We start from the raw sequence: 13,130 nt of genomic DNA, 5'->3' as shown, positions 1-13,130 counted from the left end.
GCTGGACGGAGGCGGAGCGCCGCGGAAGATGAGGGTAGGAGGAGGCGCGCTGGGTTCATGCTCCCTGGCACTTGTTCCGCGCTCTGTGCGCGCTATGGATGTCCGTCTCTCGATCGAGAGGCCCAGTGCCAAGCGAGAAAGACGGAGCAGCAACGCAAGCGGTGGCAGGCCGAGCGTGAGTCGACCGACCTCGAAGTGGTCGGCAGGTGCCGGGCACGAGCTAAACATGACAGGCGAAAGACGGCGGCTGAGCATGCCAATGCGAATCCCCAAGAACCAGCCAATCCAGGGTATCTGGCAAGGCGTCATAGCCTGGAAGCTCTGAAGAAATCACATAAATTTATGCTGTGATAATCGGTATATCTCGATATTGTCACTTCCTAGGGGGATTGAGGAACATATTAGCAATAAATGTGAGAGAGGGAACGAACTCTTTATTGGGAAAACATGAGTCCACAAAAGAATTCCCACTTATGCAATTTGTATGCGCCTAGCACACGTGTCGATCGTCGCAATGCTGATTTGCGCCTCAAGCGCGTCGGCAATTTATAAAGGATCAGTCAAAGAATCAAGTGTAATCGCATGTGCTTCTGTGCTTTCCAGAATGTACAACTCTATTCGTGTCACGCGTGAAATCTAATTACAAAAGCTAGCACTACATCATAGGCGACAGATACAATCAGTGAGGAAGACAGAGAACGTTCTCATTCATGCGAGCGCTTCATAGCTTTTCCCTCAGTCGGCGTCGGCGTATTGTGGTCCAAGACCGAACCCGAACGCTGGGCCGCTGCTCCTCATATCTTCGTCGAAGACTAGCTTCCGCTGTCCGTCCTTGGCTAGTACTTTATGGATAGACAAGCAGGTTGTCGTGCTTCTTCGGCACGCGGCAGTAAGTTGGCGACGTCGAAATTTTCTTCTGCGGTGACGTGCGGTAGCAGACCTGTCAGCTGACCTCCGATGGGCTTTGGGAGCTTTTCGGAGCCCAGTGCCCGAATTTTTCACTTCAGCGAAAGCGCTAGGCTGCTATGTCCCATAGGTGAATCCCCGCATGTCTGCCATTGGCGGTTTTCGAGCGGACACTCAAGGCAAGCTCCAAGATCCCCTTCTGCTACGGTCCTAACAGGAGGGCGATTTTCTAGCAAAATGGCGACGCACACGATTGTTTACGTTGTCATGGCAACAGGAAGAGCACAAATGTGGCGCCTCCTCTCCCTAGCGTTCTTTTATGCGAAGCATATTACTAGAGCTCAACCCAGCTCCTGAGGCGCGGCGGTGTTGCCTTCAATACCACGTGACACCGTGACGTCACGACAGAGGAGAAACGGGGCTCCAACTCACGCCGTTGCTCGCGGCGTCGCGGCGGTATATAAGCAGCTGCGCTTGCCTCTGCTAGACACTCACGAGGTGAGATGCCTCCTGGAGACAGAGCTGCTCGTTGGAATGAGAAGCGAAGGTTGCGGCGTGCTACAGAGATTGTTTCTAGGTGGCTTTGCTACGGCGCAGCGACTACGCGCCCCGCATCAGACGCGGTGAGCGTCGAACAACGCAGCGTTCGGCACGACAACGAAATGTGCGCCTGAGCATGCGCTGCACGCCTGAGCCGACGCCACCAGCTTTTCTGCGACACGAGCTCCTTAACGCTGTGGCGTTAAAATAAAGGCTAGTATGCTTCGCATCCTGGGCTTAACCTTAGCTAAGCCACAGCCATTTTTTTCTTTGTTTTTTTTATACGGACCCGCTTCGCTCCCTTTCCCCCTTGCCGCGCGCGCCGCTTACTCTTAGTTTTTGCCTGTGCGCGGCGCGTTCTGGTTTTCTTATTTTGCCAATGCCAATGCGCGCGCTACGCCACGCCTTGGCATTGCTTACGAGCTGGCGCGTGGTGCTCCATGGGCTATGCGTTGGCACGCCCGCAGTCTTGCCCATATTTATGGGAGCATGTGCCAGGACACGAAAAAATTCTACTTCCAACACAACAGATCTCTGGTCTCGCTTTGTTGTCTACGTTTCGGAAAACAAAGATTTTTCTTTTAACGTGGTGTGACACGCCCAGAAATTGAACAAAATGAAAGGTGCATCATATATACATGAGTACTAAACACAAATGTTCACAGACAGTGAAATAAAAACGATACAAAGTGCGAAGGCCATTTCATGCACACACATATATATCAAAAAACAAAATTTTTATACACCACCCTCAAGACCAAAATATAGACGAGATCCCAATATATGCACTAAGATATTGCACAAAACAGGACGACGTGTATGATATACATACTCATGACAACTAAAGAAAGGGAAAATTCACTGGTAATAGCAAAAACAATGGTACGCAAAATACCTATAAAATAGAATAAAATGCTAAATTTGATGGACAACCACACCAAAGAAACAAAAGAAAAACAACAGCTTACTTATAAGTATGCACGAAAATACATGAAATGCGTGACTTGTTTATTACTACCGAACAAAATGAAAAAGACACGGCAGAACAAAATTAACATTGTACTAAAAACTCAAATACATATCACATTATTTTGCACTTGGTCACAACTTGAGTAACGGTGGCAAGGGGGAACAGAAGGTAATCGGCTTTTGCAGCAGCACATAGAAAACATTCGCAGAAAAGCCTATTCCTCAAACAAAGACCAGGCAAAATATGTCACCCACACGACTTTCCTTTCACCCCGAATGCAATACTAAGGCCCAAACAATGAAACGTTCCTTTCCTTCGAGCGCTTCCTAACCTTACGTGAGGCCTCCTTACAGCGAAGGACCGATGGAGGAAGCAAGCATACTCTGATAGCTCCCTTCACCCGTCCTCACGTAAGTAGCGGCTGCCGCCAAGCCTGGGTTCGAGATTATCTCATAAAAGCTTTAGGCGAACACCAGAACACCACTATTCAATAAAAAAGGTTGTATCGTCGCACGATCTGTAAGTTGATGAGCTAATATAGAGAAGCGTGAACGCTTTTTTCTAGGTTTGCTTACAAAACCTAAAGTAGCGCATTACAGTGCGAAACTTGATGTGCTCCAGCAACGCTGGCACGCCGGCGTCGTGCAACGCCTAGCAACGCTTCCATGCCGCACACGTGACTGAAACGAACGTGCCTGGCAAAACGTACCCTGCTCGCGCTTCCCCGAAGGTGGGCGACAGCGCGCATGCGCAAGCAAATTTGACGTGGTTAAGCAGTGAGGTGAAGCGCTCGTTCAGGGCCAGGGGCGGCGTAAGGACGCATGAAGGCAGCTTTGGAGCTACCTTAAGCTGAGGAAGCACCAAGGAAGCCTTCACCGAGGGCCCCTCAGTAAGGAAGCTTTGAGAATGACACAAGGTAGCCTCACCGCAATAAAGGCTTCCTTAGTGAGGTAAGGAAGATTTCATTGTTTGGCTCCTTATGCTGAGAGAGAGAGAGAGAAGAAACTTTATTATAAAGTGAAAGGATTTATGTGGTTGGGGCCCTCAGTCCAGGGCCCCAATGGCTGTCGCCACCGCTCGTGCTCGTCGTATCAGGGCCAGCCAGACCTGAGGCTCGGAGCGACGGAGGATTGCCTCCCACTGCGCATATGTTGGTTGGGGGGATTGTAGAAGAGGGATATCCTTAGGTGGTTTTTGGCACTCAATCGTGACGTGGAACGTCGTCGGTGGTGCACCGCACCCTGGGCAGGTGGTGGGATATAAGGTTGGGGAGAGTTTGTTGAGAAAGAGGAGGTTCGGATACGAGTTGGTTTGAAGCCGTCGCAGTGATACGGCTTCATCCCGGGAGAAAGATTTGGGAGGTGGGTGATATTGCAAGCGCCCTAGTCTGTAAAAGTCTAGAGTGTCCCGGCATGTGTTGGGCAAATTCTGGGAGGCTTGATATGGGTTGCTCGCCTCACTGCCAGGTGCCCGGCAGGTTAGCTCTCGGGCAGCCGCATGAGCGCGGTCATTACCCGACAGTGAGGCATGAGCAGGTGTCCAAATCAGCCTGATGCGTGGTACTGAGGGATCTGGAATGGCGGGGAGCTTACGTGTGCTGGTGAGAGCGCGATTGGCTTCCTGAGGAATATGACCCCTGAGGTAGGCCCGACATGCGTCTTGTGAGTCTGTAATGATGATGTGGTCGTGGTTTGGGGATCTTTCCATGTGACCGACGATGTGGTTGAAAGCGAGTGCTATGGCCAACGTTTCCCCTGTGAGCGTAGCTTTGGTTTGGACGCTACACGAGGTGACGATATTACCTTGATCGTCCGCCACCACCGACACTTGTCTTTCTTTGTTTCTGGTCGCAAGAGCATAGTGGGCAGCGTCGGTATAATAGACGGTGCCCTCCGGCTGGGCGTTGAGGAGTTTCCGAAGGTATCTAACACGTGCATCCCGGCGACCATTATGATGCTCTGGATGCATATTGCGCGGTATGGGCGCTATGGTGAGTAAGGTTCGGATGTTTGATGGGACTGGGACATGCTCTCGCGTAGAGGGTGAATGCTGTGGGTAGCCCAGCCGTGCGAGCAAATGCCTGCCTGTAGGGGTCAGTCTCAATCGCTCGAGTTGTGCCACTCTGTGCGCTTCGATGTGTTCCTCGATGGTATTGTGTACCCCGAGAGCAAGTAGTCGTTCCGTAGAAGCATATACAGGAATTCCGAGTGCTTGTTTGACGGCTCTTCTAATAATTGTGTTTATACGGTTGGTCTGAGAGAGCGTCAGGTTGTGGTATGGGAGGTGATAGGTTAGCCGGCTGATAATGCATGCCTTGACCAACCGCAGCATATCGGCTTCCTTGAGTCCTGAGCGGCGGTTACTAACGCGCCTCATCATACCGATGATTTGCTCGCACTGTCGACCAAGGAGATCTACCGTGAAGTGAGCTTTGGCGTTAGATTGTAGGTGATAACCAAGGATTCGGACCCTTTGTGCAGTGGGAATTGGTATGCCTTGTATTCTCACTTCAATCACTGGAATTGGCGTTTCATAGCTGCTGAGCGGTCGGATTAGTAATGGTTCTGATTTATTTGGCGCACATTCAAGGTCTCCAGTCGCGAAGTATGCCTGCACTATATCCACCGCCGCCTGTAGGCGGTCCTGAATGTCTCCATCCGAGCCGGTGCACGTCCAGAGAGTCAGATCGCCAGCATATATCGCGTGGTATAGCCCCTCAACCTTCTCCAGTAACTGGGGTAGTCTCGCCATAGCTATGTTGAATAGCGTCGGCGAGAGCACCGACCCCTGAGGTGTCCCCGCTCCGGTAACTTTAATGTCTGTTGACCGATATGGGCCCATTCCCACTGTGGCTACACGGTCCTTGAGAAAGGCTCGCACGTAATTGTACATACGGGAGCCACAGTGGGAGTGGACCAGGTTCTCAAGGATGAGACCATGGGAAACGTTATCGAAAGCTCCTTTGACATCAAGCGCCAAAAGAGCTCTCGTCTGAGCCCTGATGGGGGGGGGGTCAACGAGGTCCTCTTTTATCTGAAGAAGAACATCGTGAGCGGACAAATGGGGGCGAAATCCAAACTGTGTGTGGGAAAAGAAATTTTGCATCTCCAAGAAAGGTTGAAGCCGTTTTAGGATTACATACTCAAGCAGCTTTCCGATGCACGATGTGAGGGAAATCGGCCGTAAATTTTGGATCGACAGGGGTTTTCCGGGCTTGAGCATGAAAGTGATCTCGGCACGTCTCCATTCTAGAGGAAGAGTGCCGGCGTGCCAGTGCTGATTGTACATAGCACAGAGCGTTTCCACATCCTCATCCGGGAGATTTCGCAGTAGAGTATAGCGTATCCCGTCCTCTCCGGGTGCGGTGTTCCTATGAATGTCTGCGAGTGCGGCTTTGATTTCTTGGACAGTTATGTCAGTGCCTAGCGGGTCACTTTCTTCTCTATACGGATAGTCCGGATAGCTTGGCTTAGAGCCACGGGAGAGATACCTTTGTTCAAGGTCCTTCAGGAGCTGGTCTCCGTCTCCTCCGTACTGGTGGAGGAAAATTTGAAGCTGCCGGGTTTTATGGGATGTCGTGTTTGTCGGATTTATTAGCGACCGAAGGATTGCCCACGTTCTCGCGGTGCCCAGCGTACCACTTAGCTTACCACAAAACGTTTGCCAGTTAGCACTGGTTAGCTGGTCTGCGTATTCCTGAGCTCTTCTCGTAATTTGGGATATTCTGCAGCGCAATTTTCGATTGAACTTTTGCCGTTTCCATCGCTTCGTGAGACCTCGGCGCGCGTCCCACAGATGTAGGAGATGCGGGTCAACCTCGGGGGTCTCTGTCGTCGTGGTTATGCGGCTAGTCGTTTTGTTTAGATCATTGCGTAAATCACTGAGCCAACTGGCATACGTTTTGGGGCTGTCATCTCCTGAGGCTCGATCCTTACGGATTACGCGAAGTTTGGTCCAATTTGTGATGCAAATTTTCTTTTCAGGGCGTTTGTAACTTGCGTGATTGATGCGGATGATGAGAATATGGTGATCGCTACCCAGCGTCTCGCCAGTGTTCAGCCACTCGCCCTGGACCCCCCTGGTAAAAGTGAGATCCGGGCAAGTGTCTCTCTCGACGCTATTTCCCTGGCGACTAGGCTGGGTATGATCTGTTATGAGGGTGAATCGGTGATTATGTGTGAGGTCCCAAAGCCGGGTGCCCTTTGGTGTGTTACTGCGATAGCCCCAGGCCACGTGTGCGGCATTGAAGTCACCGCACACTACGGAAACCGGGCCCAACTTGATGAGTTCCAAGAGTAGATACTGAAAATTGTCCCACCGAGCCCGAGGTGCACTGTATACATTTAAGATGTACAGGCTATTTTGTCTCGTGTCCGCGGGGACAACCTCGATAATTTGATGAGGGATATCTGACGTGAGAGTACTATGGGTATATGTGAGTTTCCTGGACACAAGCGCGCACACTTTCGCCTCGTCCGAGCCCCTAATGGCCTCGTAGCCACTGATAGTTACTAGGGTGGCGCCCGGCTCTTGGAGAAGTATGATGTCCGGCGGTTCTGACGATGCGGCAACGTACTGTTGCAGCGAGCCCCGTTTAGAACGGTACCCCCTGCAATTCCACTGCCACATCGTCAGTCCCGTCGTTCTATTTTGCATTCGCATTGCAGGCGCCATCATTCTGTAGCTGGGATGGGCGAACGTACGGGTGAGCGCGCTCGCTTGTCGCTAGTGACGGCGCTGAGGTTGGTGTAGCGCGTGCGACTAGTGAAGATGAGGAGGAGGAGGATGATTTAGGGGGAAGGGGTTGTGCCGTGAGCTCTCTCACGCTCTGCTTGAGTTCGTTAGTAATTTCATGCAGCATTGGTTTCAGCACGGTGGTTTGGAAGTCTACAAAGGCGGCTCGGATCATTTCCTTAACCTCCGTGAGAATGCTTTCTCGCATCTCCTGTATAGCTCGGTGTAATTCTCTTCGAAGCTCCTGCTGGAGGTCGCGGCACAATGAAGTTGTGGACTGGGGAGGGATCTTCGCGCGAGGCGCCTGGGATTGGGATTGAGTTTGTGGTAGGGTCTGAGGTTCGGATGAGTGTGAGGGAGATTTGCGCAGTGAAGGTGGCGGGCCCTCCGCCCAACTTACCCCTTTAGGTCCGGCTGGCCCTTCGGGCGTTACTAATGGTAGCTGTTGCGGTAGTGGTGGCGGCTTCTTCTTGGCCGGTGGTGGTGCCACTGGTGGTGGTGACGACGGTGGTGATTAGGATGATGATGACGATGGTGGCGGTACCCGCTCGCGGTTCTTAGAACACTCGCAGGGGCCTCGGCTCCGAGATCGTGACCGGGATCGGGACCGAGATCGGGAACGGGACCGCGATCGGCTTCGTCGCTCTCCAGATTGGGCCATAGGACGATGCTGTTGCCGTTTTTGTTTCTCGAGTTCCTGGCGCACTCGTTGCTTGTTGGGTGGCTTTCGTGCCCGGCCCGGACAGCTGGGATCGGTTGTCGGATGATCCCCTTTGCACGTCAGGCACCGGGACTGGCACTGGTGAGGTTCCATGGTGGATGGGTTTTCAGTCCCACATGTGGTACAGCGCTTGATGCTTGGCGTGGGGCAGACGTCCACACGGTGGCCCACTGTGAGGCATACGCTGCATACCTGGGCCCTCGGGGTGTGTATGTAGCATCGGTACTCGGCCCCATAATACCTAACGTAGCGCGGTACCCTGAGGCCAGCAAATGTTATGATGGCCGTTGTTGTTCGCCCCATCATGCGAACATGGAGGATTTCCACCCCAGGTGCCAACAGGTGGTCTAAAAGTTCGGTTGATGTAGTCCCTGTGTCGGGACCTGTGATGACTCCTTTGCAGGAATTATCGGGGGAGGCGATGTATGTTGAGATGGGGTAGCGTAGCGGGCCAAGTGCAAGCGATGTCATCTTGTTAAGGCTGGTCGCTATTCTTTCACTTGGCGTGCTGATGAGGGCGATGTTTTGGGCACGTTGAACACGTAGGTGAAGTTCGTCGACCTCCTGTTCCTTGAGGCGCGCCTCGATGCCGACGGCGCGAGTCAGAGTGTGGCGAGGCCACTCACCGAATGTGAGACCGTTTCTCGGGCGCAGGATGACTTTAAAATCGTCAATGCGCAGAGGTGGTGGTCTCTGGGGTCGTCGTGGTACAGTTTGGTTTGAATGCTGCGTCTCTTGGCGGCGGGCTGCTGGGTCAGACGTATCGTCGGCGCGGCGTCTCCGCCGGCCGCGAGCAGTGAGCCATGATCCATCCGCCGGGTCTTCTGGATATACTTCTGTTGCTGGATTATCGCCGTTGGTAGCTTCCACATCCATGATCGTGGTCAACGGGTTTTCGCGGTGCTGGACAAGGTCGGCAGTCCCCGGACGCCGATCCTGACCACGCTGAGGCTTAGCTTGAGCACTACGGCTCAGAGACGCCGCGAGCGTCCCTACGGCATCGGTGGTGATCTTGTCGTCGCCGTGGAAGGTCGCAGGAAGCGTTCGTTTTCCTTATGCTGAGGAAGTACCATGGAAGCCTTCACCGAGGGCGCCTCAGTAAGGAAGCTTTCAGAGTGACATAAGGTAGCCTCACTGCAATGAAGGCTTCCTTACTGAGGTAAGGAAGATTTCATTGTCTGGCCCTTAGTAGTAAAATTACGTCACTTAAGGCACTAAGTCGTGCCTTGCGGGCACTCCTTTGTATATTAAACACGAACTGCAAAAGTCTGCATTTATGACACTTGCAATGCTCATGCTTTCCAGAAGAAAAAAGAAAGCGTCTCATGCGTACACATGAAGGTTGCTCGCGCAGTTTTTCCCATCGGCTATTAAATAATACCCAAACACGAATTGAACCAACATGCAGAAAAAATACACAAAAAAGCACTAAGGGCGGAATGGCAAGCTAACTCTTGTCAAACTCTTGTCACAAGCTTGTCAACACAACCTTGTCAGCTTTCTCTACCGGTAAGAGGAAAGTGTAGCACATGGGCAGGGCTGTGTTCGTGTACATGTGCCTTTTGATGTTTTTTTGGTCTGCGCACTCAGCTATTGTCTTTAGGCACACAGAACAAGCGTACAGGGCTTGTTTTTGAGGTATTCGTGCACCACTGCATGATGTACAAGCCGCACGAGTGGTGAGATGGGTGAAACATCGCTGAGCACAAGCACACAGTTATCGAGCACCACGAAACTGACAAAGATACACACGCCGGTAAACGGACAGAAGCGCATGCTTCCCGATAATAGCAGATAACACAACATGAACGGTCATGCAGTGGGCCAAGCAGGTTGCGGGCCGCCGGGCGTGTGCGGAGACAGTCGAAGGTGAGGGTGTTGCGAGAGAGGGCAAGGAGAGTAGGGTTGAGAGGAGGGGCGAAATGGAAGGAATACCTGGATCGGCGAGCGCACGCCGATCCAGGAGGTCCTTCCATTTCGCCCGCGCGCCGATCCAGGAGGTAGTACAAGGGAAACCGAATTGCTTTCTCGCCCTCCCAATGGATGGCGCCAGTTACGTCTGCCACGGGAACGGCCGAGTCCCCTAGGCCGGCCTATGTTGCCGAGTGCACATTTCCAGCGTCTTGTCGATGTGGCTTCTGTTGGAAATTTCGCGATGCTCTTCATCGGTTATTGGTTTACGAATCAGTCCAGCGTAAATTTCTTATCTCAAACTGCGCATGAGGAAACACGCTTTCTTCTGCGACATGGCTGGGTGGGCATGCCTAACAGACGGTTCATATCTTCCGTGAAGATTGCGATGTGTTCATTCGGTTTATATCATAGTTTTGACCTGCCCCTTGCACATGGGGATCGTGAACGTTCGTAGGAAGCCCCTCCAATACAGCTCCAACGCTCTTATGCCGGAGTATCGTTTTTCAAACCATGTTCCGACGATGTATTTTAATGAAAAATAGCCATGATGCAGCTAGTCGCACTTTCAATTGTTAGATTTGGCGATTTATGCTTCGGCTTCCAGCCAGCTTTCCGTATCTTAGACGATGATCTGCGGCAGAATGGTGGCTTCATTGTATGTTGCAGCCCGATTGTTGCTGGCGACGCAACGATTGTCATCGGAACTGCTGGTTGGGCCATCTCTTCCCAATATTCTCGGCCAGACGAGCATATACTCAGGTGGTGGTCATAGGGTGTGGCGAGCTCGCTGACCGATGACAATGTTTACGTTGTTTTCATGGCTTGCTGGGTGTATCCGGTCACAACAAGTACCTCTACGAGATGCCACGTGTTAGTGACAGTGAGCAATACACTAGCAAGAACGTTGAGTCAGGCCACTAACTCTTTTATAGGGGAACGGGAAGGCACAACAAGAGTTACACTCGGGCAGAAAGATAGTTGCGAGCGTAGACGGCGCTTGTCCATTAAGCGATTGACGGCAAACGATTGACGGAAATTCCTGCACGATTCGTTGAAGAGTGTTGCGTAATCGTTGGTGCGTGCAAGCCTTGAAGGAGGCACAGCTGTCTTCGTATTGCCCATGCAATTTGATTACGAAAGGTTCGACTACAGCATAGAAAAAATGTATGATTGGTGAGAAATATTGAGAAGGTTCTGATACGTGCAGGCGCGTCATGTGCTGAGCGGTAACCTAACATTTTTTAGCCGGTGAAACGCGTTCACAGGAACATTGTATTGGAGGAAGCGTGTAAACATATATGAAAACTGACTTGTCATGTCAAACCTTTGTCATTATTGCACAGAAACTTTTGTCACATCGGGCTAAAAGGTTTTATAGCTGCAACTAGAAAGCACTGGGACTGAAGACAGACGATTTCCGAAGTGCATAAAAAGCTATACATAAAGCTTCAGACATTCCGCCACAATAAAACATAACTGAAAATTTTCCTCGTGGGAGACCATATCATATAGAGAAGTGTCAATACATTTGAATCTAATACAGTCTCACTATAATCATCAGCTTATTTTAAGGTATAGAACAAACATCTGCGGTATGAATACACGCGCCAAAGAACACTCAATGCACTGAACAAAATTTGAAGCAAATTATTTTCATGCGCGTACAATAAAGTTACGCCTTGTCGTAAAAGCATCTGAGAGTGTTGTCTCTCGAAGGTGACATGGGCTTTGGACATCATATAAGAACGGACATTGCATTTTAGTTGATTATAATGCAGGACCTCTTTTCTCATATGCTTCCTAATGAGAGATATTCCATTCTTCTTAGGCCGCAAAACCACTACGAATATCCTTCAATGAATCTTGTTTGCTAGTACACTGTTAAAAGGAGTGCACAAGGGGTTTCTTTAACCAAATGGGGGGTCAACGATCTCTTGTGGACATTTCAGAACTAGTTACACAAAACACAATCTTGGAGCCCATGAGGGTTTGTCTTGAAGTCAGTTTGATAAAGCAACGTTCCCCAACAACATAGTTCATGGAGCAGTGACGGCTGGCCAGGACCTCCCGTATTTTTCGACATTGAAGCACCATAAGTACACCTGGCGACGATGTCTTGCCGTGCAATTTCGAAAGACAACACGCAATCCTTCAAATCTTGCATTCCTTTGGGCACACATGCCTATCGCGCGTTTCTTGGTCTGCGAATCGACATCCGCACTGCTTACACTCATACGGTGTTTTATCCGCGTGCCATGCTCGCTGGTGACGACGGAGATTTGAATTGTTATGAAAGGATCGATCGCAGACTTCGCAAACGAAAGGACTGTTTCCACATTGCGAGTCTACATGTATCTTCAGATCATATTCGTTTTCGAATGATTTAGAACATTTTTGGCACACACAAGATTTCCCCGCTGCGTGAGCGCGTTCATGTCTACGGAGATTCGCCACCTGCGCGAATGAGTTACCACAAGTTTTGCAAATGAAGGGTTTCTCACCGGTGTGCGTGCGCTTATGGTTTTCCAGATGACTAGCCTGCCGGAACAACTTATTACATATTTGGCATTTGTGGCGGCTCTCCTCTGTATGGTTTCGCTCATGGTCATCTAGATGACTAGCCTGCTGGAACGACCTATAACACATTTGGCATTTGTAGGGTCTCTCCTCTGTATGCGTGCGCATATGCATATCTAAGTGATTAGACTGTCGGAACGACTTATCACATACACTGCATTTGTAGGGTCTCTCGTTTGTGTGCGTGCGGTAATGCTGAATTAGGTGATCTGCCCGGCGGAACTGTTTACCACAGGTCTCGCATTCGTGCTTTTTTTCAGTACTGTTGCCGCAATGTTCTATGAACTTAGATTTCTTCACATACGCAAGACCACATGCTTTGCAAATGTTGGCACTGTCATCCACGTGTTCCTTGGTGGGCCCGTATAAGGCATCCCGTCTGCTCGAAAGATTCCCACAGGCACCGCACAAATCTCGCTGTTCCTTTCCTCTGGTTCCACGAGCATTCCTGCAACGACACGGAGAAAAGCTCAAGACTGCTGACTCTTGTTATGAAAGGCGAAAAACTCTTCTTGACAATTGTGAGGTTGACATACAATCGTGTGTTAATGATAAGGCGACATTCTGAACCTTAGCGCTAACTGAATGCGTTTAATCTTGGCGCTCGATTCGGGATCTAGCTTGGCATAAATTCAACACTGCTGGCTTTGATGTTCTGTGTGGCTAAGCTTCAAAATAGGAAAGACCCATACCTGTCTCACATAGGCTATACATAATGTATTAAGTAAACCGTGGTTTTTGTATTTCTTGGTACTCAAACGGAGAGGA

General features: G+C 50.6%; 1 protein-coding gene across 2 annotated transcripts in view; it reads right to left on the bottom strand.

Annotated features, from left to right (window-relative positions):
- Window positions 1-3,404: 3,404 nt before the first annotated feature.
- The window catches only part of LOC139049975 (zinc finger protein 436-like), a 28,590-nt gene continuing 18,864 nt past the window's right edge, over window positions 3,405-13,130 (bottom strand). For both annotated transcript variants that reach the window (XM_070525922.1, XM_070525921.1), the window contains exon 4: window positions 3,405-12,810. In XM_070525922.1, the coding sequence (XP_070382023.1) occupies window positions 7,665-8,747 (1,083 nt within the window). In that variant the 5' untranslated portion in view covers window positions 8,748-12,810 and the 3' untranslated portion in view covers window positions 3,405-7,664. The remainder of the gene's footprint in view (window positions 12,811-13,130) is intronic.

Source organism: Dermacentor albipictus, chromosome 9, assembly GCF_038994185.2.
Source record: "Dermacentor albipictus isolate Rhodes 1998 colony chromosome 9, USDA_Dalb.pri_finalv2, whole genome shotgun sequence".
Classification (NCBI taxonomy): Eukaryota; Metazoa; Arthropoda; class Arachnida; order Ixodida; family Ixodidae; genus Dermacentor; species Dermacentor albipictus.
Note: the sequence above shows the minus strand (reverse complement) of the source record. Positions and strands in the feature narration are given on the sequence as shown.